Source organism: Cheilinus undulatus, linkage group 5 (assembly GCF_018320785.1).
Source record: "Cheilinus undulatus linkage group 5, ASM1832078v1, whole genome shotgun sequence".
Classification (NCBI taxonomy): domain Eukaryota; kingdom Metazoa; phylum Chordata; class Actinopteri; order Labriformes; family Labridae; genus Cheilinus; species Cheilinus undulatus.
The window spans coordinates 51,172,684-51,199,260 of NC_054869.1; the positions used below are offsets into that span (position 1 = coordinate 51,172,684).

Genomic DNA, 26,577 nt, shown 5'->3' on the forward strand with positions numbered 1-26,577 from the left:
GCCAATATTGTACAAAAGTGTAGCCTATATGAACCGATATTTCCAGCCAATATTGTACAAAAGTGTAGCCTATATGAACCGATATTTCCAGCCAATATTGTACAAAAGTGTAGCCTATATGAACCGATATTTCCAGCCAATATTGTACAAAAGTGTAGCCTATATGAACCGATATTTCCAGCCAATATTGTACAAAGGTTTAGCCTATATCAGTAGATGTTGGCTGTAAGAAAAAAACTTTAAACTGTGTTTTTAAAAAAAATCAGAAGTTTTAAGTCTGAACTACGTTTAAATATTGGTATCAATATAGGTTAGGGATGCACGATAGCGGATTTTTGCCGATATCCGATATTTAAAGAAGTTTTATTTAACTAAAAAATATGTTCCTTTGAACAGGATTTAAGTTTGAGGATGAAAAAAGAAATAAACTTTTTTTTTCTGAAAACACATTTTAAGTATAAAGAGTGGGGTTGAATAGGGAAAAAGATCTCAACCAAACAGCAAGTTTTGCATGAATCCTTTATCCTAATACTTAAAGAATTGTGAGATTGTTGCAAGAAACACAGTCTTACGGGATAATCTGTACAACATAAGATAAGCAAAGTAGTATATGGTAGTTTGGGCTCTGATTATGATTATTATCAATGAATCTGCTGATACTTTCCTGAAAGAGTGTTTTACAAAAATGCTTGAGAATGTCAATGTCTGTCATAATTTCCTTTTATTTTATTAGCCAAAAGTACCATCCCTAAATACTGGTGGCTTGTCTTGTCAAACGTGTGGACCAGATGGTGCCATTTTCTCCAGGCTATCAAAAAAGAACAGAAAGAAACACACAAGAATTTACAGTTACCTTCATCTAAATTGTTGCTGTATAATCTGTCTCTTTTTTTTCATTGAAACAGAGGAATTTTGTAGAGGAATCCATTTTTTTACACCAAAAGCTATAGCTTTATTGAGTCTGCCTTCACAACAGGATATCACAGCACTGCAACAAAAACGTCATCACTTCCACTAAAACAATGAATCATCAATGTGTCCAGCTAGAGCTAGTACTGGTAGTGTCAAAACTTTGAAGGAAGTGCATATTTATTTCTTCATGCCAGCTTTCTGTATCTGTGTAAACAGGTTTAAAATCATTAATGGTGGAGCTGGTAATAGTGTCTTTGTGGCATCTGGAAATGCACTGTCAGCCAGAACAGCATCAAACTATATTATTCAATAATACTCACTGTACTGGGTCATTGTTTTTAATAAAAATGTATGCTTAGCCCTGTGGCTTGCATAAAAATAAGCAAACCCTCAGGGAAAATCTAAGCTTTTTCCCAGTTAAGGACTAAACAACACAGACGATGATGCTTGGATGTACATTTATTGAGTCACTACATTTATCTACACATTTCTGTCACGCCTACACCATGAAGTTGCATTTAAAAACCTCTCCAATACTAATCTAAATATTCCTTTGTGTTTCTTTTTTTTACAGATGACGCTCAAAACAACATGGTAGTTGCCTCCGCCTCTGACATGCAAGCAAGATCATCTAGCTGGATTTAAGAAAAGTGCTGCTCAGTATTTAGTTGTTAGGCTTTATATTTGCTTCAAAGCATGGACCCATAACTCCACAGCTGGAAACACTGTTACACTATTCCTTGAGTTGTGATTTCAACCGTACTACCCTTTATTACTGAAAAAGTGTGCAAAACGTCATCAAAATGTTTTCAGCACTTAAGAAGCTTGTGGGATCCGAGCCAGGGCAGCTCAGGGACAAGAACATTCCTGCTGGCATGCAGTCGATGAACCAAAGTCTGCAGAGACGCTTCGCCAAAGGGGTTCAATATAATAGTGAGTAATAAAGCAAATCAAAGGGGCAGAACTCCTCAAATATTTCTAAGTTATAAAAATGAAATGCTCTTTCTAAAACAGCTTATATTCTAGTGAACCAACTCCACAATCTTTTTCCTACTACAGTGAAAATAGTCATTCGGGGTGATAGAAACACTGGAAAGAGTACCTTATGGCATCGACTACAGGGCAAGAAGTTTGTGGAAGAGTACCTTCCCACTCAGGAGATCCAAGCCACAAGTATCCATTGGAATTACAAAAGTAAGTCAATGTGACTCATTTCATCCCTGAATATCGACAGCTGTCATTTTTATCAAATCTGAATCTGTTATTGTTCTGTGTGATGATTATATGACATCTGATGTTGTGCATCATAATGTTTCAGTGGCTCCATATCAAGGTAAAAAAAAAAGATCGTTCATTTAGATTTAGATTCAGCAGAAAACCATTAGCATAAATGTCCTGTGTTTGTGTTAGTCCCTCTATAAGGAGCAAGCTTTTTCCACTACAACTTATTCTAGTTTTTACAGTTTCTGGGTTCCTGGATCATATTGAAGCTGGGGTAGGCAGTTTTAGAGAAAATAGAGAAAGTAAAGTAACATTTTATGATTAATAAAGGGGAAAAACATTCTTTTTCAATAATAAGCGCTGTCAAGATCAGTCACAGGTCTCCCTGCAGTCAGTGATTTAAAATAAGTCCACCACTGCTCCTCAACTCTTAGACAGCTCAGTGGGCAGGTTAAAAATCATCTGTACCTTGTGTTATCAAACATCTAACTTTTTACTGTTCAGTATTCCCTTTTCAATCCATAACAAGTTTCCATTTCCTTGGTTCAGATTATGCCATAATCTTGAAGCTACCTACGAAAGCAGGTCTGCAGTCAAATCAGAGGACGATTACCCTTTAAGACAGTAGAGAAATCCAAATTGACACAAAAACACTTTTGAATGCAAAGAAAAAAGAATCCATAATGAGAATGAAATTAACTACAGAAATAATGAGATTGGGGGCACAAGTGGCCTAGTGGTTGCAGGCGCACCCCATGTACGCGAACGACCCAGGTTCGAATCTGGCCTGCGGTAAAGCATGTCTCTCCACCCCTCTCGTCCCGGTTTCCGACTCTATCCACTGTCCTCCACTATCTAATAAAGGCACAAAAAAGCCCAAAATAAGTCTTTAAAAAAAAAAAGAAATTATGAAATTAGTTGCAATTAAAAATTGTAATCTTTTGAGAGCCCTAAAAATAATACATCCATACAGCCACAGATGCAGTTCTGTGTTTTAGTGAAACATGACAAAAGTGAATGTTGCCAACAGTCTGCAAGCAAATTCCAAAATATATTATAATTTTTAAACTTTTAATTAATTTTAATGTTAAAGACCTTTTTTCATACCTACTAGGGGTGTAAAGGTACGTGTATTCGTACTATGTCTGTTAGGTACGGTACAGACTTGTACCGAACAGATACATGTGGAAAGAAGCTTATGCACAGACGGAAAACCAGAGAACAACTTACTGTCACACTGTCCTGGCAACCACACAACCACAAAAAATGACAGCAACAGCCCAAATATTCCCAGATTAAAGTGTCCTGTTTAGGAACACTGTGTTTCCCAATAAAATACAACAGTGGACAAAGACAACAACAGTAGCGCTGACATTATTCAGCGGGTGTGTCGCTGACAGCACGTTGTCCAGCGGATCAATCAAAGCATTTAAAAAAGGCTCCACTCAAACAAGAACGTCACTGTAACAAGAAGGAACAACAAAAAGACTCACCGGCTGAATTTCCCATGATTTAAGATCCTTTTATCATAACAATGATGCTCTGGTTTTGTAAATCAAGTTGATTCTAAAGGTACCTTCAGCTGTCAGCTAAAGCTAAAGTTATCCTCAGATTTCACATGGCTCTAACCTCTTTATCCACCAAGATGGGCTGTGAAAAGTTCTCCCAAACTTTGTAGTAGGTCCCATTGGTTAAAAAAGTAATCCAGTGCTGAAGTCCGTGTTGAAATCAGCAGGATAGACGCTAATTAGCATACTTAACAAGCTAGCTTACGGTTGTATGGTGATGTGTTCAAGTTGGCTGGGAAATTTTAGTGTTTAAAGAATGGGTATAAATATGTCAAAATATAAATTAAAATAACCTAGTAATTCAAAAATGTATTTATTAATATTTTTATTAATTAAAGACCTTTTGGAAGGAGGTTGCAGCATTATTACAAGTTTAAGTGTAATTTATTCAGCCCATTTACTTTAATACAATTTAATACAATAAAAAAAAAATCTGTTATTTATTCACTTTAATTAACATACCAAAAACGTACTGAACCGTGACTTCAAAACCGAGGTACGTACCGAACCGAAATTCTTCCATACGTTACACCTCTTATACCTACAGTGGATGTCCTTATTGCACTGTCTTTTGCTGCTGTTCCAGTCATTTATGAGTGAGATTGACTGTTATGGTCATAATTCATGTTTTGATGTAGCAGCTGGTTTTATGGCTGGTTAGTCTACTTTGCTATGGTGTATACGGGGATTGCATACAGGTGGCAGCATATTCTCAAGAAAGAAGCACTAAAGTCATCCTTACTTAGCCAACAACATGCTTTTACTGACTCGGTATTGACAGAGCAGTGCAAAACCCTCCCAAGGAGTAATAGATGCAGAGTCCTGCAGTGTAATTAATGTGAATAAAAAGCAATAATTAGCTGACTGAAAAAATTAAGCCAATTCAAAAGGGCTAAGCAGTGCATGTAGTTGGATAAATGAAGGCTAATTAGTCGCAGAACATTCACTACTAGGTTGCATTATGTACCTGGTGCAGTTATTTTATACTACGAAGAAAACAAATTTTACCTCAAACAGACTGGAGTTTTTAAAGTGTCTTCTCCTAATAGTCATTTTACCAGCCTGACCTTCAACCCATCATAATGTAGCATTATGTGATTATGTATTTTGTTTACTTAGTTAACCAGCTTTCCTGGCAGTGCCAACATTGTATTACTATTATAGCTAACAGGACTTGTTTGGGGATCTTATAGGGGCTGTTTTATAGAGATGGTGGAGGATGGCTGGCCTGCAGTGGCAGCAGACAAGTTGACATTTTCTTCGAAGTCGACATTTGAAGGTTGATTTAATTCACAGTGCTGGTGCACTTAAAACTTATTGGCTGGCAGTTCATTTATATAATTACACTACACCGCACACACACACACTGCTTCTCTCAGCCGCAGACACCAGAGCATTAACCACAGGTGATCAGTATTGGTGATCAGCGTCTAAAAGCATTAATACTGATCTACTGATCACATATTTTTAATGAAAGCCATCAAGTAGTGATTTGATTTTTAGCCAGTCAAGGCATCACAAGTATGTAGTGCACTTTTCTATATCGCTGTAAAGCAAGAACTTAAATACAGAAATTACTCAAAAGTAACTCCAAACATGAAAACACAGTGGCTGACCTCTGAATCAGGACGATTTCACCAGAGGTTGATGGGAAGTGTAGCCCAGCTCATCCTTATCATTGTTTGTTATATCAAATAAATTTAGTGTGTGTAAGACTTTGCTCTTGCCAGTAAGTACACAAGCAGGCAGGTGGGTAAGCTAGTCAAACAAAAACGCCTGAAAAGATCATTATAGTCCTGCAGCAACAGACGCCAGTGCTTCAGTTCAGTGGCAGAGGATGTGATAGACTGATGTCTAGTGAAGAAAAACACTCTTCCAAAGTAAAATGCATACCCCAGCTTCAAGAGATTGTAATTTATATTGTCCATTAGTGCCTATAAACATGAATAATGTGTATGCACTCTCTGTTTTCTCAGCTACGGATGATGTGGTCAAAGTAGAGGTGTGGGATGTGGTAGACAAAGGTAAGTGTTGACACACCTGCCAGTTAGAGAGCCAGACTTTCCACTGAAGCTAAGCTCACTCAAAGAAGCTACACTTTGTCTATCTACAGCAGCCATCCTGCTCCAGTATGTCAGGATGTCAGACAGAAGCATGGATGCTTGTTTGTTTTTCTGTCCTCAGTGTTGATGTTGTCTTTTTTGCACCTCTCTTGCACTCATCTCAGGCCAAAAATACCCTCTTCCTGAAGGTGTAGGTGAGCGTCACCATAGAGTGTAGAAACTGAATTTGCTCGTGTGCTGTAGGTTTGCCCTGCCTAACTCCTCCCTTTATCTGAAATGTCAATAGTCTCAAGGTTTGGCTGTTCCCAGGTTTGCTGTGTGGCTACATTTCAGAGTTTGGCTGAGTTTTTCTGCTGTGTCTAGCTAGAGCCTGAGTGTGTGCACCATGTGGGCCATAACTAATTGCCAGTAATGGATATTTACAGGAGCAATGTGTGATAAATAGGTGCTGCGACATGCTTTTCAGTAAGAGAAGCGGCTGTGCTGCCTTGCCTGCTTACTTATCATTAACTAATGTAAAGAAACGAGTTAACCTTATGGCATTAAATTTTTTATTTCAACATTCTTTTATTCCTTTTTCTTCAGGCAAAGGAAAACGGCGTGGAGACAATTTGAAACTGGAGAATGAGCCCCAAGAGGTGATTATCACATGAGTGTCATGTGTTTAGGGAAAAGAAGCTGACTTATAGAATGTGGGTCAGGGATGGAATTTGCCAAAGAGGTCTTACATGATGCAAGTGATCAAAAATATTGTTGTTGTTTTATAGTTTCTCCTTATTCATACATAAATATGTACACGTGTTTGTGTTGTAGTCAGACGAGGTGGCCTTGGATGCAGAGTTCCTGGATGTGTACAAGAACTGTAATGGAGTCATCATGATGTTTGATATAACCAAACAGTGGTAAGAGTCATGTGTCCTGGTTGCTGTCCTCTTGCCGTGTCGTCCGTGAGCTCTAATGCTACAATATGCATGGACAGATAAGGTTTCAGTCAGTCTGCATGTAGCTATGAAGTTTCCACTGTGGATTTTGTTCACCTTCAAAGGCGAAAACCTTCAAAAACTTTAACATGTTGCTATTTTTGGGTATCATGTCTAATGAAAGGTGTTTCTCTCTTTAAAAAAATACTTTCCTGTCTCATAAGGAGGGACCTACCAAACCAATGGGGACAGCTGATACTTTCTTTGCCATAACAGTGCTATATAATCACTTTCCTCCCTTCATTTCTAGTCAGTCATTAATAACATTTTTTTATTTAAGTCTCCAACTCTTTTAGGAAATGGTGTAGTGATGTTATATTTATACATAAACTTACCAGCCACTTCATTAGGTATACCTGTTCAACTGCTCATTAATGCAGATATTTAATCAGCCCATCATAATGTCCACATAATCTGCTGGAGGTAACCAGACATCAGCATGAAGAGGAAAGGTTTCAGTGACTTTGAACCCGTTTTAGTTTTCTGCGGCTGCAGGTCATCTGCTTTAAAGTTTGACATATTGCACAGTCAGAGATAGGGCTGGGACATTAATCACAAATTAGATTAAATCTCAATATAGCCTGCTGCAGTTTTTTTTATTTGTCTTACCTGAAACTTGTGTCAAAATACCAGTTTTAAAACTTTTTTTGCAATACTTTTTTATGCGTTTCATATCATGTAATCATTCTAGTGGTATCTAAAATCCTTTTTTCTTCACTTTTGTATGTTTTTCTTGTTAAATATGAGAATTATACAAAATTATCTTTCCTTTAATACAACAGTCCATATCCAATTTGCAAAATGAGTCAAAATCCTCACAATTAGACATCCATCCATCCATTTTCTAAACAGCTTATCCCGTTCGGGGAATAGAATAGTCTACATAAAAATCCTTCTTTCTTCATTTGTGTACATTTTTCTGATTAAATGTGAGGGTAACATAAAAATTATCATTCCCTTCAATACAATGATTCCAATCCAATTTGCAATATGAGTGAAATCATCGCAATTGGATATGTTTCAAAATTGTTCAGCCCTAGTTAAATCTAATATTGTGTTGGTTGTAGTTTAGAATGAATTATTGTTTGTTTTTTGTGGGAAAATACATAAGATGAGGAACTTAACAGATAATCGTGTATTAAATCATAATCCGGTATGGGGTAAAAAAATTGCAGTTAGATTACTTTCCCAAATCGTTCAGCCCTTGTCATAGATGCTCTTCTACATATCTCAGTCGTAACAAGGGTTTTTAAATTATTGTTGCATTTCTAACAGCTGGAACCAGGGTAGTTGTTCTCCTCTGAACTCTGTCAACACAAAGGCATTTTGGCCCAGAGAAGTGCCACTCACTGGCTATTTCCCCCTTTTTTTTTTACTGTTCTCTGTAAACCCAAAAGGTAGCTGTGAGAGAACATCCTAGTAGACGGTCAGTTGGTGTAATACTCAGACCATCCCATCTGACTCCATCAGCCATAGTTTAAAGTCATTTAGATCACCTTTCTTCCCTGTTCTTCTTTAGCAAATCATCCTGACCATGTCTGCATTCATACATGCATTGATTACTTTCATGTGATTGGCTAATTAGGTATTTGCATTGATGAGGTGTGCCTAATAAAGTAATAGTATATAATTTAGCCATTTGAGTGGCTGCCAGACTAATATAGGCATGAGTCACACACATTCTTCATGTCCTTATCCAGCCTCACATTGAGCTTGTGTTGTGTTTTTTGATTACAGGACTTTTAACTACATACTGAGGGAATTGCCCAAAGTACCCACCCATGTACCAGTGTGTGTTTTGGGAAACCATAGGGACATGGGTGAGCATCGGGTTATCCTGCCTGATGATATCAGAGACCTGATCGCTGGACTTAACAGGTAGATATCAACTAGATTGTCGAATGAAACCAACCCTCACATTGTGATGGTTGAATGTGGAAGCCATTTCTCAGTCCTGTGTCAGTTGTGGAATCTGATTCAAGGGCAGATTTTTAAATTTGTCAGCAATCATGTGTGTCATGTAGTGTGTGGACAGCTTTACACAATTAAAGAAAAAAATTAAAGGAGGAGGAACCAAATTCAGACTCAGAAACCTGTTTTAATATTTTTATAGTATACAGAAGAAAAATACATTAAAAATCCACTTTATTTTAATTGGATGTCCTAAACTCAATACTGTCTGACATACACAGATTATATGAAACACCCTGAACCAACATTTTGCCTCTCACACTAAAACAAAAATCAGAGTGGTTAGCTTATCAGCATCCGCCGGTATCAGTAAAGTATTTATTTTAATTGCAGAATGCTTAATAAAAATAAGTAGTATTTATTTGAATAGAATGACACGTGAAGTATCTGCGAGGTACAGCAGTAGAATTACAGCTCTGGTTTTCAGGAGACATATTATGCTGTAGGAAAGTAAACAGAGTTATAACAGTTTGAATGATCTAGATCAGGGGTGTCAAACTCAATCACAGCAGGGGCTGAAATCTGAATTTGAGTCTAACCTGAGGGCCTAACAGGGTCAATATTTAACCGTTGACTGTCAACCTAAATGATTTTGAGATTGAAAGGTCAACATGATGAGTTGAAAACTCATAATCTAAGAAAAAAGGTCAAATTTAAAGTTTAAAGGTAAAAACATGACATTTAAAGTCAGAATAATGTTTTTAAAAGGCAAAGTATGAGGTAGATTTCTAAAAGCCACGATTTTTAAGTCAAAATATGATAAAAAGTCAAAATCATGAGTTTCAAAGGTAAAAAAAAAAAAAAAAGCTAGAAGTCAAAGTTAGGAGTTGAAATGGTCAGTATAACTGAGAAAAAAAAAATTCAAATTCATGATATTTAACAATCAAAATGTGAGATAAATATAAAAATCTTGAGTTTAAAATGTCAAAATATGAGATTAAATTTCAAATTCATGAGTTTAAAATTCTAAATATGAAATAATATTAAAAATCACAAGTTTTAGAGGTTAAAAAACAGATAAAAAGCAAAATTTGGAGTTGAAAAAGGTCAAAACATGAGATAAAAGTCAAAATCATGACTGTTAAAGGTCAAACTAGGAATTAATGTAAAATTATCAATCTGAAAGGTAAAAATATGACATAAAAAATCAAAGGTATGAGATGTAATGGTTAAAATATGAAATAAAAAGTCAAAACCATAATTTTTAGTCATAACTGTGACATGCAAAATTGAAAATATAACGAAAACACAAATTTCTCCTACATTCCTGACTTTTTATCACATTATTTCTACTGTTTACCCTTTCTAATTTTTATGACTCAACAAGGATATTAGAATTCATCCAGGTTAAGTTTACATTTTTATACTGGGGGAAATCTCGAGACCTCATACTGGTGGGCCAGTTCTAATAAAAATATCATATGATCTGGTGGGCCAGGTATAATTGTACCACCGGCCGGATTTGGCCCCTGGGCCTTGAGTATGACACCCCTGGTATAAAGCCATTTAATGTGTGGATTGATTAAAGATGTAGGCTTACTGTATATATTTAGTAATTTCCTCAACATTCCACACTGAAAGCTGCTGTTGACCTTTGTGTGGTAAAGGGAATAAGTTAAACCTTTATCAGCTTGATTCTTTGTACTCACCATGTCTGTGTAATTTTTGATTGTATTCTAATGAAAGTAGAAAGAAGTATGATGAATATCTGCTGCAGAAATAGGGATGCCATCAGCTTCCTAATTATTTAGTCTTCATATGTTCCTCATGTGGCTTGTGGTTTCCATAGTTACTGCCTCCTCAGCACATATACAAGCCACAATTTTGTGGTTGGGAAATTCCATTTTATATGATTAAAGTTCACTGTGGCTGAAATGCTAAAATTTACTTTAACCTTATTGATAATCTGTTGAAATTGAAACAATCTCTTTACTGTAATGAACTAACATTTTTTTCTAAAAAAAAAAAAATCTTTTGGAAATACTTGAGGAAATGTAGGTACTCAAGTTAAAAGTATGTATTGTGTTTTGAATAATTTTAAATTTTAGAACAAAGTTTCTACACATTCCACTGTATTTCCTCTTTGTTCCCAGCAGCCACTCATAGAATTAGCAGCTTGTCTCAAACACAACTCAGGAAAAGGAAAATGTTGCTCTCTGACAATTATTGTGTAAAATTACAAGTTTATTAAGCGGCCAGATAATGTGATGTGACAGCTTTTTTCTCAGCCTGTTTGTCTGCCCTCATTTGTCCAAAGAAAATATTTTATTCAGGTGTAACCTCATCCATTTTTCTTTGTAGGCAGATAAGTGTACCGTAAATATGAAACTTCGATAAAAAAAAATAACTGTTGGATCTTGTGTTTTTCAGACCAATGGGATCGTCTTACATCCACTACGCTGAGTCCTCTATGAAAAATGGGTTTGGATTGAAGTATCTACACAGGTTTTTCAACATCCCCTTCCTGCAGCTACAGGTTGTTATTCTGTTCCTGGTTTCTCTTCATCAGTGCCATGATTATTTAACATTTTTAAGAGTTTCCCATCTGTTACTGGTTTGTAAGGATTTCATTAATCTCCAAGTCACATGCTGTATTGTTAAGCCACAGAAACATTCTTTCTAATCATGCTTTCTTAGAGTGCGGCTACAGTGGCTTAATCTGAGCCCTTGTTGAATCATTCATGTCAGGTTTGTGTTTGTGTTTGTGCAGAGAGAGACACTACTGAGGCAGCTGGAGACCAACCAGCTAGACATGGATGCAACGCTGGAGGAGCTGTCTGTGCAGCAGGAGACAGAAGATCAAAACTATGACATGTACGGTCTGCCCTATTTTTCTGTCTGATGTGTATCTGCAAATATCCCCCAGGGGGCAATAGTGAAAGTGTTGTCCTCTAAAGGTTTTTGTCCATACCAGAGAGTGTACTGTGAGCGGTTTATATGTTGCTCTCTGGTTAGAACCACAAACTTGAAAGCTAGTTTTTGTCTATTTCCTTTTTGTAGTGCTAAACTGAGACAGGCTATGTAGCACAACAGTTTTCAGTAGTGAGCTGTGTGACAAAAGCTTTTCATCAGTTAGGGCCGTTAGTCTCAACATTTATTTACAATTTTCCTGTCAGGGATTCAATATCACAATACATTATAATTCTGCGCATGGCTACTTTTTCATCAATGCAGTCAGACACCATTTTTCTTTATTTTGAAATTAATGTCAACAAAAATTCCCCTACATTGTAAACAAAGAAAAATAACTGTAAAATCCATATTATTAACTACATAAATATACAATTCAGTGAATTTTGGGGGGATTTTTCCCTAAGGCGACAAAGGTCTTAACTGTCTTCCTTATAGTGATTTCTATTGTGTTTATCAAAGTCCATTGCATGTTGGTTCTGTGTATCAGTAGCACTCTTTTAGTACAATCAGCCTCCTACTAGCCATAATACAGTAAATGAGCTCTCAGCCTACAGTGAGTGTTGTTAAGACCCACAGCCCCCGAGTCACACTTCACATTCTTGCTGGCCACATGTTGTGTTTAACTGAGGAATCTTTTTGATCATACCAGCAGGCCAGATCAAACTCAAATTTTTTCGTGTGAATAAAATCGCGTTTGGTGTGTAAGGATCTTGAGTCTTTCGATTAAAATGACTTTCAGTATTAACAGTTTTAGTCCAGAATTAGACAGTGACCACTCAAAAACATTTTTTTCCAGATTGATTTCTAGCTAGTCATACCTCCAATTTCCACATAGGACAACTGCGCCACACACCAAAGCGCAGTGGGTTTGCTCCGACTGAAGGTGAGCGACCTCGCCCCCTGGAAGCGAGTCTAGAGCGCCACGGCACGCAGCCCTGATCAGCAGGAAAAGATCTCGGGAGAACTGCGAGATCACACAGGAATAGCATGTCAGTAACGGACTGTTTTACCTTTGGGGCTTAATTTATCATCCTTTCCGGTATAAGTCCATGATATTATTGCTTCCTCTATTGGGTGAGTACATTAGGAAGTTAAAAGGTTCATGTTTACTTAAAGGATCTGTGGTTTCATGCAAATTCTTTGACTAAATGTCCCCAAAAGTTAAATTTTCCTCATCAGTGGCACCATTGTAGCTCTGTGACCCACTGACCTCTCGGTAACCCTTTGCTCTTGCTGCAGGATGAGATGAAATCTTGATATAGTGATGATTTGCGAGTGGGAGTCCGTGCATTGTGTTTTATTTTGAAAGAACCGGATATTCTACGCTGGTGACTTCCTCTGAGTCTAACCTGAAAGCCTAACGTGTTGACGTGGTTTGGCAGCGGCCGGCACTGAAAATAGACCTGCAGCGTATCTCGAACAAAGCAGAGTGAAGTGTCGGTCCAGGCACACGCTGCTGCCGATCTGGAGCGCTGGCTGTGGAAATGCTCTGACAGACTAGAGAGGGAGCGATGTGCTCCGCAGTACGATTAGCAGGCAGTTTACGGCGCGTTTGCTGTATCTGGATATTGGAGGTTAGTCTAGTCTTTCTCATGGAAAATAGGCAGTCAGCAAACATTTGTAGTCATAGTTTTATTATATAAAATCAAAACTGCTTCTCAGCATTTCAAACTGGTATATTGCTCACACTGGTGTCTAAAACAAAGCCAACTTTTGGGTGAAAAATGTGTATTAAATACTCATCTTGTACACTGAATTTTATAGTAGAGAGGTCCAGCCACAGTCCAAAATCTAAAATCAATGTCAGTGTGCAGTAATCAATTATGTTCTGTCATTGAATAATAGTGTTCCAACAAAAGACAACCTCCTTTGCAATTTTAGGAAATGGCTTTCAATTGTGTTTCACATGCAGATATGTGACTGTTAAAGTCTGAAGTGGGCTCACAATTTCATCTTAATGTCCAGGGTTTTTCAGTATGTAGCTGTGTACTCTAGGGCTTCTATTTAAACATATATGTTGTATATCCTGATGGAATTAAAAATACAATCTCAAACTGTTGGTTTAGCCTTCATCATGATCTTCCCAAAACCTTGCAAAATACATGTATGACTCAACCAACTCAGAGTGAACATGTGCTAAAGTTCATTTAGAAGAAGGCCCCAAAGTTAGTTTTATTAAAAGCCTAGAGTAAGATTATAATTGGATATTTAAATCTTAGTGGGGGTTTTTTTGTTAACTGGCTGTCTTAAAAATGTGAAGATCCTTGTTTGAAGGTAAAAACTTTGACTATTTGAAGTCAAACTCTTGGTAGTTTTTAGTTTAATCAAATTTCACTAATCAGCCCTTTTGTGATTTCTGCAGTTTCCTGGAGAATTTGGAGTCTCGCAGTAAGGGCTACGGATCCCCTGGTCCAGCCAACGGTCAGAGTCCCTCCTCAGGCTCCCAGTCCCCAATCGTCCCTCCCAGTGGGGCTTCCACAGGCAGCTCCAGCCCTAGCACCCCTCAGCCCCCTATCCCAGTCCAGGTGATTCCACAGTCACCTTCTGTGTCTGCCTCTTCCCCTCCGCCTTCATCAGCGGTGGTTAGTGGAGCAGCTTCTCCGGTTGCTGAGTCAAAGCCTCCGGCCCAGTCACCTGAACACCTTCAGTCCTCTGCCACATCCGGAGCCTCAGGCCCCCAGAAACGCAGCTTTATGTCCCGCTGGTTTGGCTCATCTCCTGCTGCCGAGACTTCTGCTTCTGCACCAGGTGAGTCTCTGAGGTGGTTGACTTGGCTTCATCTTTCCTTTACATGTTTAACTGTCCACAGCATAAGCATGAATGCATGTTTTGAGACTGACTAACAAAGGCCCTGACTTCCAAGGTGAACTGAAGGCTTTCTAAATGATGTTGAGGTGGATGTAGCAAGTTAAAAAACAGAAGTATTAATTCAGTATATCTAGTATTGCTGTCTGTGTTGCTGTTCCCAACATTACTGATTGCCGAATGAAGTTATTTAAAAGCTGCATCAGCTGCAGATGTACCATAGCAATATGTCCGAATTACAAAACGTCTGTTTGTCCAAATAGTCCACAAGTGTGTGATGGCAACATGATTATTTTACAGTTCCTGATCGAATCAGAGATTCCCTGATATTTCCAATTCCAAATTGGGTCACCTCCAATGAAATATGTGTGGTGTGAGTGAACTGGGAAGTGTCACCAACTGGATGTTGCTTACTTTAAATACCTGAAAGTGCCCTTTTTTTCCACTTTCTTGCCACTGAATAGAATGCATTCCAGGACAGCAAGCTGACAACAGTGAACTTCCTCTAAATGTGTTTGTCTTCTAAAGTCATATTTGATCAGCAAGTTTATGTGAAGTCTGCAGAATGACCTCTATGCTGTTACTGCAAGTAGCAGGTGTGTGGATTTGCAGTCTGGTGCAAATCATCTATGAGATTATAGTGGCTGAAAAGTCTTAGTGCATTGTCTCCAACACTTTTAAAGTCAGACAAGATTTGAAATTTTCTTGTGTGCAGCCAGCCTGCAGGAAAGGACCCATGCCTTTAACTTTCATGGTGTTTGTTAGAACTGAAGCTACAAGTGACTGATTTATTGGCCTGACAGTAGAGGGCTGTTTTTATCTGTAACAGTGTGGAGCAGGGGTGTCAAACTCAAGGCCCGGGGACCAAATCTGGCCCGTGGTACATTTATACCCCACCCGCAAGATCATATCACATTTTAACTACAACTGGCCCACAGGTATGAGATCTGCAGATTTCCGCCACTATATGTATAAATGTAAACTAAACCTTGATGATTAAGAATATCCTTAAGTCATCAAATTTAGAGTCAAGAGTAAAAACAATTAGATAAAATTAATTTGTGTTTTCATTTCCAATTTTCAATTTTGCATCTTATAATTACATCTTAAACTTAGGATTTCACATTTTTATTTCATATTTTGACCTTTTCAATCAATAATTTTTGTCCTTTTTAACACACAGTTTTTAATTTCATCTCATATTTTACATTTTAACTTCACAAATGCTAATTTTACCTCATATTTTGGCCTTTAAAACCCATGATTTTTAATTGTATCTCATATTTTGGCCTTCTAAACTCACAATTTTTAATTTCATATTCTCATATTTCACCTTTTGAATTCATAGCTGTGAATTTTGGCTCATATTTTGATCTTTTACATTCATGATTTTGACTTTCAGTCTCTTATATATTATTTTTTCTATTCTATTTTTCTTTTTATTTTGTGTTTTGACCTTTTGAACTGATAAGTTTGCCTTTTTAGTTCAGATTTTGAGCCTTTAAACTTATCATTTTGACTTTTTTCGCCTGGTTGGGATTGAGTTTGACACCCCTGGTGTAGAGTGACGGCAATGATTTACAAGTTTGATTTTGCCGCACATATTCAACACAGGTATAAATTATTTTCATAGTTTATTATTTAGATGCAAAAACAAGAAGTTTTTCTTTTTAAGTTGTTGAAAGTTCTAGCACAAAACTCAAACCTGTGTCTGCTGCACCTTGTCACAAGATTCAAGATTTAGCAGTTGAGCAATGCAGAGCTTTTAAAAGATCAAATGACCGGCTGCTGTGTGGATGTCATGTGATTTAACAGTTTCATTGGACTTTTTGTGTAATTATTAAAGCGACACATGGCAGCACTGTGGGGGCTTCCTGAAGCACAGCCTAGGTTTTAAAAGATTATTTGATAGTTACTTTCATAAACCGTTCTCTATGTTTTTCTCAGAGGACCATCCTGCACCAGTCTGTCCTTCCAAGGTTCAGAGTGTGGATGATTTTGTGCCAGATGAGAGACTGGATAAAAGCTTCTTGGAGGACAGCCTGCCCTCCAAAAACAAGGCATCTCAGCCAGCAGCAGCTCCAGCTGTGGACAGCGACAGGTGAGTGTTAATCTACTTTGACATAAGTGTGATCATTCTTTAAGATGATGTTTAAATTTCCTGATGTCATGAGACAAAATCCCTTCTTCAATCCACTAAATTTTTACTACCGTAGCAAACAGGTCACTTTTCAGCACACTATTGCAATAATGTTTCTAGACAAAGAAGGACTCTGAGAGGTGTTTGGACTCTTTCAGTCATGTATTTGTTTTATTTTATTTTATTTTATTTTTTTGCCAGCTGAGCTTTCAGACTTTCACATGCATGTTTTCAGTCAAGCCCCCCCACACAGTGCCTGCACTTTAAAAAAATCTTCTAAAATCATTCCTGTTTTTACATCCCATAACCTCAAATCACAGTATGTAAATTCTGCTACCTGGCAGTTCGCAATCAAAACAAAAAATTAAGATTACATCAGGGAATCAGTCCCATGACTCTAACCCCCCCATTCCCAGTGAAAATTAAGTGACAATTTTTTGTTCCAGTATTATCGTAACACTCTGAATAATTCACAAAAATCATTTAATTGTGATTTTTTCCTCCAGTTTTGCAACTGCAATTTTATACACGATTATTTTAAGGTTCCTCATCTTATATATATTTTCAATAAATACAAGCAATAAATCATCCTATATCAACCTATGCAATATTAGATAGAATATAGTAGAGCAAAACAGTTAGAAACAAATGTCTTAATTGTTTTTCATTTTGGCTCATATTGCAAATTTGATATCAAATGCTAAATTGAAGGGAATGTTCATTTCTATGTCATAATGTTAATAATTATAATAATAATAATAATAATAATAATAATAATAAAACTTATAATTATTATTACTATGTCAATTTCGTTTTTAAAAAGAAAAACATATACATTAGGAAAAAAATGAATTTCTCAAAAAAACAGAATGTTTTCATACTGTGCATAAAATCTCTGCTGCAAAAAGAAAAGCTTTAAACAGGGATTTTGACACATTTCAAGTTAAATAAATGAAATTTTGCAACTTTTGCAATTGTAAATTGCAGCAGGCCATATTGCATTTAAAAGCAACATGTGCAAAATATACTTTTTTAAGCTGTTCTAGCAAACATAAGTGCCCTGGCCTGTCAACAAGCCATTCTCAGATTTTCTCCTCATGATGTCATGAGGGGAGTTAGCACCACCCCCAGGTTTTGTTGGCCCCACTGCTTGGAAGAACCCACATCCATTAAGCCACATCCATTTCCTGAGAGGGGCGGAGTCAGGGGCAGAGTCAGACAGCTCGGTGATATTTGAAGACACAGAAACAGCTCGTTCTGAGCAGGGCTGAAGCAGAGGGGTTTTTAGACCTGCAAAAATTTATTGCCCAGCAGCCCTTCTTTTGATGACTCTAGTTTACGTTCCAAATCAACGTTAAGCATGCAGCTACACTGCTCCCTTTCCAGTTAAAAGATTTTATCAGTTCCTGCAGAGAAATTAACGTCATGGGGAAATGTTTGCTGAGTCAAAAAATTTGAAGTACTTAGATAAATTTGGAAAGAAAGTGAGGGTGACTGTGTAGATAACTTTTCATGCTGAGAATTCTTCTTGTTATAAGCTGAAGATTTTTGTCCTGTATTGTTGTTGTTATTTGTTAATGTTTGTATTTCTATAGATTGAAACAGACTGTCTAAGGGATGTGTTAAACACAGAGAGTTGGGTGGGATGCTTGCTGTTAACTTGTGATGGAATCTGTGTTCTGTGGAGTCGGCTACATATCATCATTGTAGGGCTGAGTATTGTTAAGAACCTCACAATTCGATTCGATTTCGATTCTTCAGGTTGTGATTCGATATTGATTCGATTCGATATTGATTTAAATGCTTCTATGTCGATTCAGTAAGAAGTAGAAATACATAAATAACCTACTGACATTTTTCAAATAATTATTTTCATGCCCATGTGAACATATGTGGTAAGTCACCTCACATTTTTGAGCAATAAAACATCTGAAAATATAAATTTGCACAATAAAACTTATTTGTGCATATGGAATACAAAAGTAAAAAACATGAAAGTTCTGTATAAACACTGAAAAAGTAAAAAATAAAAAAAGTGCATGTAAACTTATATATTATTTCTTTCCTCTTGGAAATTGTGATGAACCTCACATGGTTATGGTTGGTTATTGTTTGGTCGAGTGTGCCCTCCGTCCATACAACGCGGATCACACGCACAGTGACCCCCACTGGCCAGGAGGAGAATCGATTCAGAGGATTTTTGTTGAATCGATATTGAATTGGAGGGGGAAATATTGCGATGCATCGATTAATCGATATTTTTACCCACCCCTACATCATTGTGTGGGTTTTGATGAGTTTGGATAAAATTAGTACAGGAAAATGACATGTCTCATCTTGGAGGCTGTGACGACAGATCAAGTTGGCTCTGAAAATGTTTGGAAATATTTGAAGTAATGTAAGTACTTAGCTAAAAATATACAACATGGGTTTAGTCAGTTTTCACATTAATCTGGACATTTGAGGACATCAGTTCTACATATTATACCTCTAAGTCCCATTGTTTATTGTTATAAGGATCCCTGTTAGCAGTGGCACCTAGCCATAGCTACTCTTCCTGGGGTCCAGAGCATGACATATACAAACAGTCCATGTCCCCATGTTCTGATTTAGGCTCAGTCAGCCTTCAAGCTGGCAATATATATGTAATCCTGTTTTATGAAAGCGTGAGGGCTTGAAAAGGTTATATTTTTATGTGCTTTCTCTCTCTCCTATAGTGATGGTGAAGGCAGAGGAAACCCCATGGTGTCTGGGTTCCAGGATGAGCTGGATCCTGATGACACTGAGCCCAGCCTTCCCCAACCCAAAAGCTTGCCCCCCAGTAAAGATATCACTCTGACCAGTGACGAGGAGGACGGAGTGACAGCAGCCCCTGCCATCACACAGGACCAAGGCCTGGACAGTGAACCAGAGCTGAAGGCGTAAGTCCTTTTAACACCCAAAACTATTTTTTATTGTGGCATTTTTAGGTGATTGTCAGGAAGATAGGGGGTTAAAAAGGTAGCTATTCCAGCTAAATCACATCTAGGTTTAGTTGTACTAGAAGCCCTTAGCAATGGCTTCTGCTAGTTTAGCAGTTAGCTTGGATGTAGCTATCATGTTGCGCCAGTTTTATCAGGATTGGGCCACATTTCTCTATTAAAGTGTAAGAGAACCTCTGCTCAAAGCTAACTCCGCTCCCTTCAGGATTTAAAAAAAAGCACAGAAAGTGTGCGGTTTGGTACTGAGAGGAGGGAGGGGAAATGAACAGGGTTTTCCAGATGAGGCGGGAGTGACAGTGGCGTCCCGTTGCCAGAAAGTGACACAGAGTTCTGCAGCACTGCTGCCTCAGAGCAATCTATAGAGGTGGAGGATTTTTCCCCCCCAGAGTCCCCTGAAGCAGGCTGTAGTGTGGTGGTGGACTGTGGTGGTTCTGAGCACTACCCGTGTGGGCTGTTTGCTCCAGCACTGGCATTACTAAAGCCGGAGTTCTCTGAGCCAAAGCAGTACCGGCAGGAGAGGATGGGAGTGATTTCTGAATGGGAAAGTTGGTTAGAAGCAGTAACGTTCTACCTTTTATATGACGTTTCTACGTCACATAAGCCCCACCTTTACAGAAAAGATTTTTCAAAGCAGATGTACGTTTAAAAGCCATAAAATGCAGATTTTTATCAGTTTAGTGCAAATGTCTGAAATAACACCAGCACCGATGTGTTCTATCATAGTCCAGTCAGATACTTCAGTGTAAAGCTGAAAAAAATGTGTTCACTACTTCTTTAAATAAAGAGCAAAGAACAGAACTGAAAGTTTTTCATGACAGAAAAGATGTTTTCTCTCTTCTGCCAACCAGCTTCTGCATGAGTTTGCAAGAGTAAAGGGGGGGGGGGTGAAGGAGGGGGTTAATGTACTCAGAGCCACAGAGCTTTTCATGATGGAAAAGATACTAAAGACACTACATCAACGTCCTCCAGATCCAAAAGATACAATTTCAGTAGCTGTCATGTCACAAGTCTAATATTTACCTATCATATTTTTTGTCTGAACAGTACCCCAGTGTAAAATCCAAAGACTTTGTGTTCTGAGTGAGTTGAACACAAGCATACTAAGCAGACACTTACTGCACATGATGAAAGTCTATTCAGATCAATTACTATGACAGAAAGGCTTTTTATTTCCATTTTGAGATGAAGATAATGTTCATCTCTATAGTGACAGCAAAAACAATTCTTCTCTCTTTTCATTTTATATTTTAACAAGAAACTTTTAAGTCCCCCTGTGCCCTCTCCACCTCAGTGTGTTGCGATGCACATCCTGAGATATGAGTCAGTTTTATCTGCCACTCAAAGTTCTGTGGTGTGACTCAAGGATATCTAGTTAGATTAGAGGTTGGATTTGCCATGACGGCTTCTGGCTTCCTGCCATTTATCTGATCATTGGATAAGAAACCTGAATGTTTGCTGTTTCTTTGTTGACTGATACTGAAGACGTGCCTCTCTTTGCCTGCTGCGTACCTGACCTAACTAACTTTTCAATTTACCAGTCAGCAAATGTGTTGTAAGTAGAGCTGTGACAAGAGCTCGGGAAATCAAAATGTCACAAGATTTCTTGTGAGGGGGAAACTGTCTCTTGAGATCAATATTGCACCAATACAAGTGTTTTTTTTTCTGTCATGGCAGAAGATAAAACCAGACTGAAAAATACAACGATCATTGGTGTGGTGGCTGGTGAAGAAACAGAGCTGTTGCCTGCTCAAATACCTGTGCAGAGTCTCTGTGAGGAGAATACAGGGTTTATTTAGTTTTTGGATACTCTCAGACTTGCTCATAGTGTTACTGTGGTCAATGCCACAGTTCAGCTCTCAGCTTTTATACCTGTACAAATAAACTGCACCAACTCAGCAAATAGACTAGAGTTTGTTTTTTAACCAAACCAAACAGGTTAGGTGTGAAACCTAAAAGTAACATTTCAAAACAGCATACAGATATGAAAGTGAAGATGCTAAAGGTAATCTCATGTTCCATATTTCTCTCTTTTAGGCCTGTCATCCACATCACAAAGCCAAAGTTGGCTTCAAAACCTCCAGAGCCCCGAGGTCAGACCGCAGCACCCATCTCCCTCACCCTGACTCCTGCAGCAGAGCAGCCGACCCGACATCAAGGCAAGAAGAAAGGAAGTTCCCCGAAAACTGAGGATTCTGATACTGACCCTGAGGCTCCTGTCGCCCAACAGATGCTCTCGTTTGTCATGGATGACCCCGATTTTGAGTCCGAAGCATCAGATACACCAAAAATAGCAAAGGTGAGGGAACCGATTTACCTGTGAGGCGGAATCAGGTCACAGCTAGTTTAGCCACCAAAGGACTGAGCATTTGACCCATTCGATTTAAATTTTAGTCATTTCTTCAAAGCTCGATTTGAAGGCAGACTTCTTCATAGTACTGCTCACAATATTCTGTTACACTAACATACTAGAAGATGTACTATTTCTTTCCTGTTGCTCTTCTTCCTGTTCTCTTTGGAAAAGTATCTCCTTCCCACCTCTCATCTTTGACTACCTCGTATTTTGCAGGAATCATTTCCTGTCAGAGATGAGCTTCTGTCCGACCTCTCTGATGATGACTTGCAGTTAGCCAAGGTGCCCGAGCCTCTGAAGCCCACTGTGATCTCCTTCAAACACAAGGATGACACTGACCTGTTTGGCCTTGGGATCCAGGAGGAGGCTCCTCCGGCCAAAGACAGCAGTGAGGAACAGGAAGGCAAGTCCTAGAATATCCGTCAGTTTCCATAACTCTGTCGATGTGACAATGACACCGTTGTTGAAATGAGCAGATTGATAAGCTGGTCATTCAACAAATGGAAATATGAAGTCTGTTTTTCCCAGAAAGTGAGAATAGTGAGAGGTAGGGCTGAACAATTTTGGAAAACAATCTAAAACAATTGATTTTTTTTTCCCCCAATATTGCAATTGCGATTTGATATGCAGTTATTCCTTAACTTTATTTCATTCCTAAACAAGGGTTGAACAATTCCTTAAGAATGTCTAATTCTGATGATTTTGACTCGTGTTGCAAATTGGATATGAATAATTGCATTGAAGGGTTTTTGCCATTCTTATGTTTAATAAGAAAAAAAGTACAAAAATTAAGAAAGTAGGATTTTTTGTAGACTATTCTAAGAAAATTGCACCTGAATGATTGCATGATAGGTCGTGCATAACATCTCTGTTACAAAACAAAGTTTAAAACTGGCATTTTGACACAAATTTCAAGTCAAAGAAATATCACACCTTCTGTGATTTGAAAATTGCTGCAGGCCATATTGCAATTTAATCAAATTTTTGATTGATTGCCCAGCCCTAGTGAGTGGACAAGCACACATCTTTATTCAACAACGATTTCTTCTAGCAGTGGGAATCTTTGGGCACCTCAAGATGCGATTAAGTTATTGATGCGTTTTGATGCACTTGTTTTTTTTTTTGTTTTTTTTTTTCCATTACTGTCGTTCTCACTGTGTCAAACATAATAAAAACATAACATTTGTGTTTAGAAAAAAGAGATACATTAAATTTCCACTACTGATGGGTCTGGAACCCAAAAGTGGGTCATGAAGCCCTTTTCAGTGGGTCACAGATTAGGGCAGGGCAATTAATCGCAAATGAGATTAAATCACAATATGACCTGCTGGAATTTTTAATCACAGAAGGTGCAATATTTCTTTAACCTGAAATTTGCATCAAAACATCATTTTAAAAGGTTTTTTGCAGCAGAGACATTATGCATTGCATATCATGCAATCATGTTAGTGGCATGCTTTTAGAATAGTGTACAAAAAATCCTATTTGCCTTATTTTTGTCTGTTTTTCTTGTTAAATATGAGAGTTATATTAAAATTACCACACTCTTTCATACAACAGTTCATATCCAATTTGCAAAATGAGTCGAAATCATCACAATTAGATATTTTTTGAAAATTGTCCAGCCCTGGTTTGATCTAATATTGTGTTGGTTATAGTGTGGAATAAATTATTGCTTGTTTTGTTGGAAAATACATGAGATGAGGAACTTAAGAAGTAATGGCATAATAAATCGCAATATTCGGTAAAAAAAAAATTGCAGTTAGATTATTGTCAAATCATTTTGCCCTATTGCGATGTGCGCCTGGGAAAATGGTGCAAAATCGTCTATGAGACTCTATAAAACATACATGTTTTGTCCTGTTTCATTGTTTTGCTACACCTTTTGTACTTTCCTAAGGCCCACTATTTTTTCAGTGCATATATCTGATTGACTAAAAAATGTCTCCAAAATTTGGGTTCCAATTCTCCTTGAGAAGTTGATGGTTGGTCCCAGTTCAGAACCACTGCTCTAATGGAAGATGTGTGTAAACTGGAAGTTTACAATTGCAGGTAGCAGCATCCTTTCCTTGTAACATATCTCAAATTACAAGCATACAAATGTCCTTTTTCATAGATGAACAACTGGTAATCTAAATCTTGCTGTTACGTACTGCGTATCCGAGTTCCACCTTTAGTTATTAAATATTTAAATTGTTATTGATTATTGATTATTGGGCATTCACAGATAAACCTTTTCCTCCCACTTCTAGTTGCTTCAGTGTAAGTCTGTCTGTGTTAGAAATGAGAAGTGAAAGTCTGATTTTGGCAAACAGCACCTACTCTTTGTTTCTGGTAAAAAAAAAAAAGTTTGTCTTCCTGTTCTGGTCTCTAGAAACACCTCTCATCTGCTATTTGATGTAGCTTATTTATTGAGTTATTTCTTCACATGATGTGAGCTGACAGGAAGTAGTGGTTTACCTGCTCGTGTGCTTTGAAGGGGTTCAGCTTTCCACTGTGCTGATGCTGGTCTGTCAGTGTTGGTGGTTAGAAATAAAATCTAAAATACAAGTTGAAAAGTTATATTAAGACAGGGTCTGTTTTTTGGGGGGTCTCCAAGTGGAAAACCAGATTTCAACAGTCTTTCTACATTAGTTTCTGTTGTATTTGGCAGTTTCTATGCAGCTGTTAAGCTCTTTTAGAACATTCTGTTTCTACTATGTGGAGTTTGCACACTACTTAGTTTGTGAGCTCTAAGCTAGCAATGATTGTGAAGTTTTAATTTTGGCTGCTATTTTAAATGTAGTCTTAGTATTTAGATTGAAAGACTTTCAGACACATTTTTAAATCTTTAAAGTTTGAGTCCGGTTTAGTTGACAAAATACTAAAAACATTAGTTCGGTTTTACATCAGAAAAGGTCCTTACATTTTGAATCTAGTTAGCTTAACTGTAAACTTAATATGAATGAAAACACACATATCAATGCGCTAGTCATACTTAAATTGATTTAAAATATACTGCTGAAAATATTGACAAACTTTATATGCACAGTGGATAAGAGCCATGAATTTTGAATGTCCAACAGTCCAGCACAAGCATCTTGAACTCTAAAACTAAACTACTTTTCTTATCTTTTTTGGCTAGTCTTAGTCTAGTCTTCCTCATGGGGACAAAGGTAGTCAATTACCATCTTAAATCATTGTTTTAGTTGACAACATTAACACTGTGATGGTGTGATGTACAGACCTACAGCCCAATGTTCATCTGCATGTACCAAGGTTAAACAGAATACCACTTTTTTCTATTAATGCAGGACTTTGAATTGATGAAGGAGAAAAGCTGTTAAAAAGTGACACCACTTGTTTGGTATGATGCTACTTGGGATGTTCCCAGAGTTACCATGGCAAATATGATAAAATACAAGTTTAGATTTGTGTCAGAAAAACATCAAAATCGAGCGCTTTTTCTTAAAAAACAGTATCACACCTGGAAAAAGATGTGAATAAGGTCAGCAGAGGGTGTTTGTAGTGGCTACTCTTTAGCAATTGATGTTTCATTTATACTGGTCAAACAGGTGTTCAAGAACTTTAATCATAAAACTAAAATGAGTGTGTCTTATAAACTTGAATTTGTGGTAGGTATTGAGTCTTTTTATAAAGATAAATTAAAGAAGATTGCAGTCAGAAAGTGGAGAAGAATGATGTTTGTTTAGTGTAGTTTGAGTTATTGTAACTTAGTTAAAAGTACAAGCTCAAAATGGCATTAGAGTTTGATTCATGGATTTGAATAACTTAAATTTTGTATCGACAGACGTTCAACCAAGCTCAAGTTTTTTGTTGTTATTTTATCAAATTTAAAATATATGTGTTAGGGGTAGGAAAAACAACCAATACAGATTAGTATTGCAATAATTTGTCTGGTGATATATCGTATCATGTCATCCACCAAGTATTGTTTTTTTCAAATTAACTGCTAATATGAACTGAAGTCTATGATAATGGAAAAATAAAATCAATTTTTTGTCCAGTGAGGTCGGCAGAGGTACGGCCATAGAGCAGGAGAAAGTTAGTACAACAAACATTGCAGCACCACAGAAAGGACATTAGGAATGCACGCAGGGCACGAATGAGATGGACATGACTCATGAGGTTTGCAAGAAGTGCTACATGAAAATAAAATACTCTGGAAATACAACAAACATGAGGGCAAGACTAATGCTAAATCAGCTAAACAGTTGAAAAAATGGTATAGATCGCGATATATGGCATCGCAATACTCACTGTATTGCAGAATGTTTAAAATCGCAATAATATCGAATCGTGACCCAAGTATCATGATAATATCGTATCGTGGGGCCACTAGTGATTCCCACCCCTCCTATATGTGTGCAAGCCTCTCATGACCCTGCAGTCCCCTCCACGTTAGCTATATACCTGGTGCGTTATTAAATCTAAACATTAGGATGATAAAAATCTCCCCTTTCTTCTCTTTCGAAGGTATGTTTTTTTAGACTGTTAAAATCATTTGCTATAAGACTTCTGTCTGTTTCTGCTCCTCTTCCAGAGAAGGAAAGCAAACACTCTTCCAAAGAAAAGAAGAAAAAGAAGAAGAAGAGCAAAGAGGTAAAGTTTTACACCACATCCAGCTAGAATTTACACTGTATGTCTAATATAGTTTGATCACTACAATAACT

At 37.5% G+C, this 26,577-nt stretch overlaps 1 protein-coding gene across 2 annotated transcripts in view; it reads left to right on the forward strand.

Moving 5' to 3' along the window:
- Positions 1-26,577, forward strand: part of rabl6b (RAB, member RAS oncogene family-like 6b) — a 28,821-nt gene that overhangs the window by 1,575 nt on the left and 669 nt on the right. Inside the window, exons 2-16 of one of the 2 annotated variants that reach the window (XM_041788384.1) lie at positions 1,487-1,845; positions 1,972-2,106; positions 5,678-5,725; positions 5,929-5,958; positions 6,350-6,402; positions 6,578-6,666; positions 8,482-8,622; positions 11,086-11,191; positions 11,426-11,529; positions 13,991-14,376; positions 16,381-16,534; positions 19,291-19,494; positions 21,589-21,850; positions 22,121-22,307; positions 26,448-26,506. In XM_041788384.1, coding sequence (XP_041644318.1) covers positions 1,716-1,845; positions 1,972-2,106; positions 5,678-5,725; positions 5,929-5,958; positions 6,350-6,402; positions 6,578-6,666; positions 8,482-8,622; positions 11,086-11,191; positions 11,426-11,529; positions 13,991-14,376; positions 16,381-16,534; positions 19,291-19,494; positions 21,589-21,850; positions 22,121-22,307; positions 26,448-26,506 — 2,088 coding nt within the window. In that variant the 5' untranslated portion in view covers positions 1,487-1,715. The remainder of the gene's footprint in view (positions 1-1,486; positions 1,846-1,971; positions 2,107-5,677; positions 5,726-5,928; positions 5,959-6,349; positions 6,403-6,577; positions 6,667-8,481; positions 8,623-11,085; positions 11,192-11,425; positions 11,530-13,990; positions 14,377-16,380; positions 16,535-19,290; positions 19,495-21,588; positions 21,851-22,120; positions 22,308-26,447; positions 26,507-26,577) is intronic. The other variant, XM_041788385.1, reaches the window with a different exon arrangement.